Below are 5,000 nucleotides of genomic sequence, written 5' to 3'. Positions count from 1 at the left end.
TCCTATAAAAATGTTTTTATAGTACTCTACCTTTAAATATAGTACAAATGAAAAGCTCTAGTATCATAGCAGAAATAGCTTAGCAGAGTTTAAATATAATCTCTACCAAAAAAGTAAATTTTGAATATTAATTGATAAGTGATATCAAGACATTAGGAGAAAATTAGACAATATAGTCATCTTCTGTCTCCTCCACAACTACAAAGTCAAGTGTTCTTTTTTTACCTAAAGAAATAGAGGGAGAGGCAAGACTGGCAATCATTAATCATCAGGCTATACAGGGGCCTTATTAAAAAGTATCCCACAAACTTTCATTAAACTAGAGTTACCCAGTTGATTACTCTAAGTTTCTGTGCAAACATCAGCTGAGTGAGATGAAGTATATTCTTTTCAACAGTGTGTGTATCTGACTACATTATTAGGTTGAGCTTAAATCTCATATATTTTTGAGGGAAACTAGTCTTAATTTTCTATAATCACCCATTTCTTTTTGTGATAAGCTCTCTAAATTAACATTATGTATAATGTACAATAAAACATATCAATATGTGAAATACATCTTAACTGAAATAACCAAGGAAATAGGACAAAATTGGCTATAAAAATACTAGGACCTTTATGACAAAATACTTGATAAAAACCTATTTATATGTATCTTATGATTGATCTGCCTTCTTCAGCACACCACATACAGTTCTATTTGTCATTTGTACTGTTACTACTTTTCAGGTTGCTCAAAGAGGGTTTCCTTTTAATATCTGTAAACCTATCACAGAAAGAAATTCTCTCTGGCTTCAGCCCCAAGGCAGTGATTTGTGCACTGATAGGTGTACTTTGTTTAGTGTCACCCATGGTGTAGATTGGATAGATTTTGTAAAAGATAGCATTACTTTAAAAGAAACATACAATTTGACAAGCGATTACATTTTACTTTCATTTTATTGCCGTATTTTTCATCACACTCATTGTTTTCTAACTGTCACTAAATTGTTCATTTTCTTAGTCTGTTACATTGGTAGAGCTATTTACTGTTTATAAAGCAATATGCACTTACAGGTTTGGGAGATGGTTTGGGCTCTGAGGGTCGCATGTGCAAGTGGGTCATCATTGCTTGAAGACGTTCGCGTTCTTTAGAAAGCTGTTAAGAAAGAGTGAGATCAGAAGCATTTTAGAAATGACCGATACAGCTATTTTATTGCAGTGATACATCTTATCATTGAGCTTGCCTCAGAATAATGATTCCTGCATGTAAAAGTCTGTGTCAGGACGAACTTATCTGGGAGGAAATGCAACTTTAGCTATGGAGGGGGAAAAAACTTTTATAGCTTTTCTTATGTTAAAAGGTCAGAGAAAACAAATAACACTTCATCTTTTTGTCAATAAGAGAATTGAGGTCACAGTTGCCTCGACAGTAACAAGTTACTGAAACCATAAATTAGAAGGCCCATGGTGTCTCTTTAAAGTCCTGTGGACACTGTTAGCAATGGACTAGTGCCAACAGCTGTGAAAGGGTGAAGGGTTCTCAAAGCGAAGTGCCTGCCAGGATTGTCTACACACTTCATGCATTCCCACTGAGGTCCAGTTAGTGCCCCCTGCAATCTGCCATCATCAATCTAATTCAATAGAGTGACAGAGACCAGGCAGTGTGAAACGCTGAACTCTGCCACGGAGTCGGCATCTACACTTGCACTGGGTCTCATTACAACTGACGGACCTTACTTTTCCATCAGTCAGACACAGCAGAAGGAAAAAAAAGAGGCATAATTGGTCACACTGAAGACTGTATCATCAGCTGAACTCTTATGTTTTGGTCTACCTTTAATAAATGGTAAACAGGTTTATAAAAAGCTTTTTAAACGTTAACAGTGATTGTGCTTTTTATGTTCTTGATTATTTTACAAGTCAAAACAAAATATTTTTAGTAACTCTGAAAAAAGCAATGACATGATGAATTTGAAACAAGAGGTAATAAAATATGAAGAAAAATCATACCTTTAAATGAAACAAAGTATTAGTTTTACTGAGAAAAGATCATCTTTAAGATAAAATCTTAGAGAAAGCCTTAAAGGGTTAGTAAAACATAACAAGAGTCAGACTTTGGGTGATGTAATTGCTTTCTGATTAGTTCTATGAATTCTGTTTACTTCTGGCCAAATTCTGTTTCAACATTAATAGAATTTTTTTTAACTTAAAACAGTAGCATTTGAAACAACATGTGTATTATCATTTGTGATATAAATTATCTGCCTTTAATCTAGCTAAAGAAAACTATAAAGATTTTTTGCAAGTTCTTTAAAATTACACTACAAAAAAGAAAAGAAAAGGTTATCTTTCAGGGTGTTAGTTATATTACAGGCATGATATTGTAAAGACCGGCTGTTGGCCATAATATTAAATCTCATGGAAAAAAATCAAGGTTAGCTCATGTAAAAACTGTCTCTGTAATAAAATCATAACTAATTGGGAGTTTGGTCTAACCTACATTGGGAAAATCTTAGGTCTGATTACTTTGGGATATTCAAATGCATATGATGTGGTCTAAAAGTTATAAAAATATAAGTGAAAAGTACATTAAACTGCAGCAATCCTTTCTGGGTTATTGGTAATTGCCACTCTTTAAAACAATCTAAAATTTCATTATCTCCATTAGTTATTGTATGGCTAAGACAACAAGATGCAGCCTGAAAGACCCAGATTCTGCTCAGTACCCAATGTAACACACCAGAATTCTGAGAAGAGTCCATTAAGTGAGCATTTGACAAACCTGTATTTCTAACTGTTGCACCACCTGCATTTGCACTCGACACTGAGCGGTGCTTCGGTCATCCAATGCGTGTTCATTGTTAAGGTGCCTAAACAAACAGAAGACACAAAACAGAATGTAAAGTGATGTCGATCTCAGTGGCATAGGCTACATTTAAAAAGCATTACTCTGAAGTCAGATGTTTCTCTGTGCACTGGGAAAACAGAAAGCCTTGAAACCATACAGAAAAAAGTTAAAGCTGCTTACGTGTTGTGTGAAATTATTTATGTAATGTAAAGAGACTCTTCGAATGGCAGAAAATGTCACTGTCTCTAAGCTTACCTGTTATTACAAAAAATATTTCCCCAGACCATTTACAGAGTTATAGTAGAAGTCATATTATTTATGCCATTTTTTTAAAAAAAAGAACAGCTTACAAATCTATGAAGCAAAAGCAATTCTGAACAGAACAAAGGCAATTTTCTATTTCATTTCTGTTAGAACAGTTTGTTGTTTCTATAATGTATTTTAGTGAGCAATGTTTTATTCCATTGGGATGTGGTATGAATTAGGTAAAGATGGCAAATTATCATCCCGTGGAAACAATATTTATGAAGAATGATGATTTGCTATTAGTAATAAACTTCATTGAAGATTCTCATCATTAGAATAATAAGATTGACATTTCATGTCCAGTGTCCTAACTAGGAGACATTTATCCTAATCTTATTTTTTATATGGTGAAAAATAAATCATTCCAATGATCTTACTCTAACCTTGAATATGCATTAGTCTACCTTGAATGTGCATTAGTCTACCATTATTATTTCTATACAATGTTTAAAGAGACCTCTTTAATGAGAGGTATGTTAATACACCAAAAGTAATTTAGTAAAGCAGAATCTCCAATGAACATGAAAACATTTAATAATATATACTCTTTAATTTGTTATATAATGTCTTTGATGCCTCCTAAAATTAAAGAAAGTAATCTTCAAGTAAGTTAATATCCGTTGGTGTATCTACTTCACCAATGGGCAAACTAAGGCAACAATTTTAGAGATGTTCTCATCATTGCATATGAGTGAAATGGCATATTGAAAAGAAATTCACAAAATTAAATAATAATTTACATATTTACCCACGTGGGCTCAAGTATCATTTAGAATGATGTAATAGTCTAAGAAGTTTATAATAGCTCTGGGTGTACTAAATTCAACAATATATTTTTGTATCCATTCAAATTATTTACTTTTATTTCTTGAAGATCATAACGAGGGAGAAAAAATACAAACACATATATGTAAAACATATGAAGAGTAATTAAAGTTGTGTTGCTGAAAAAAAACTAATTTTATTATAAACAAAAGATTTGTTTATAGACCTAGGTTCAACAATCAGAAACCTTTGTTTTGCCTATACCTTGATAAGTTAAACCAGTTTGTTTTAATACTTCCTTATTGATCATAACAACAAAACCTCCATGTATCTTGTCACAATGTCAGTCTTGGTTGAAGAGAAATTGTGGACTAAAATAGCAAGGTGGATAAGGTCAAGCTGCAGGAGTGTGGCTGGAGTGCAGGGGAGGGACCTCCCCTGTACCTGTCTGCTCTCTAAGCTCAGTTCAGGTTTATTCTGCTGTGAACCTGTGAGGAGGAGTAACATTCACTCATGCTCTCTGGGAAGGAGGTATGGAATGTCAGAGTAAACCAGAGGTTAGTTAACAGAAAGTGTCACTAATTCCTAAATAAGAAGACAACATTTAAAAATTGTTTTTCAGGGTTTTTTCCTCCAAAATTTAAATGAACAGTAAGACAATTTTCTACCAGCATAATACAGTTGTGTGTTGAATTCTTAAGGCTTCATATTGCTGTGTTCCTGTAAGATTTTTTTTTTTACCATGAACTCTTGGGGAACACAAACATTTTTATTCCATATCAAAAAAAATGATGCATATTTTCAAAAATGCTTCAGTTATACACTGAGATTAGGGTGTAAATGCAGGAAGCAAGATAAGTAGAATACACAAGTCTGCAATAAAAGGCACAGTCAGTATAACATTTATTTTCGTGCGAAATCACTTTTTAAAATGATTTTTTACACTTGTTTACTGCTTAGTGATAATCATGATCTTATATTTAAAGAACTAAAAAAAGTACAAAATGTTTGCATTATACACTTGGGTCTTAGAGACCTATTCAATTTATCTATGCAGCTTTTATTAGAATAGAGACTGTAGACTACAATAATAGTCAAT

At 33.0% G+C, this 5,000-nt stretch overlaps 1 protein-coding gene across 8 annotated transcripts in view; it reads right to left on the bottom strand.

The window, feature by feature from the left end:
• FOXP2 (forkhead box P2) overlaps positions 1-5,000 on the bottom strand; it is a 592,983-nt gene that overhangs the window by 38,754 nt on the left and 549,229 nt on the right. For 6 of the 8 annotated variants that reach the window (XM_038004457.2, XM_073009292.1, XM_073009288.1 and 3 more), the window contains 2 exons: positions 2,765-2,852; positions 1,055-1,138 (listed from right to left, as the gene is read on the bottom strand). In XM_038004457.2, coding sequence (XP_037860385.1) covers positions 1,055-1,138; positions 2,765-2,852 — 172 coding nt within the window. Of the gene's footprint in view, positions 1-1,021; positions 1,139-2,764; positions 2,853-5,000 lie in introns of those variants that run through there. The other 2 variants (XM_073009293.1, XM_073009294.1) reach the window with 1 other exon arrangement.

This window comes from Chlorocebus sabaeus, chromosome 21, assembly GCF_047675955.1.
Source record: "Chlorocebus sabaeus isolate Y175 chromosome 21, mChlSab1.0.hap1, whole genome shotgun sequence".
Lineage (NCBI taxonomy): Eukaryota > Metazoa > Chordata > Mammalia > Primates > Cercopithecidae > Chlorocebus > Chlorocebus sabaeus.
Note: the sequence above shows the minus strand (reverse complement) of the source record. Positions and strands in the feature narration are given on the sequence as shown.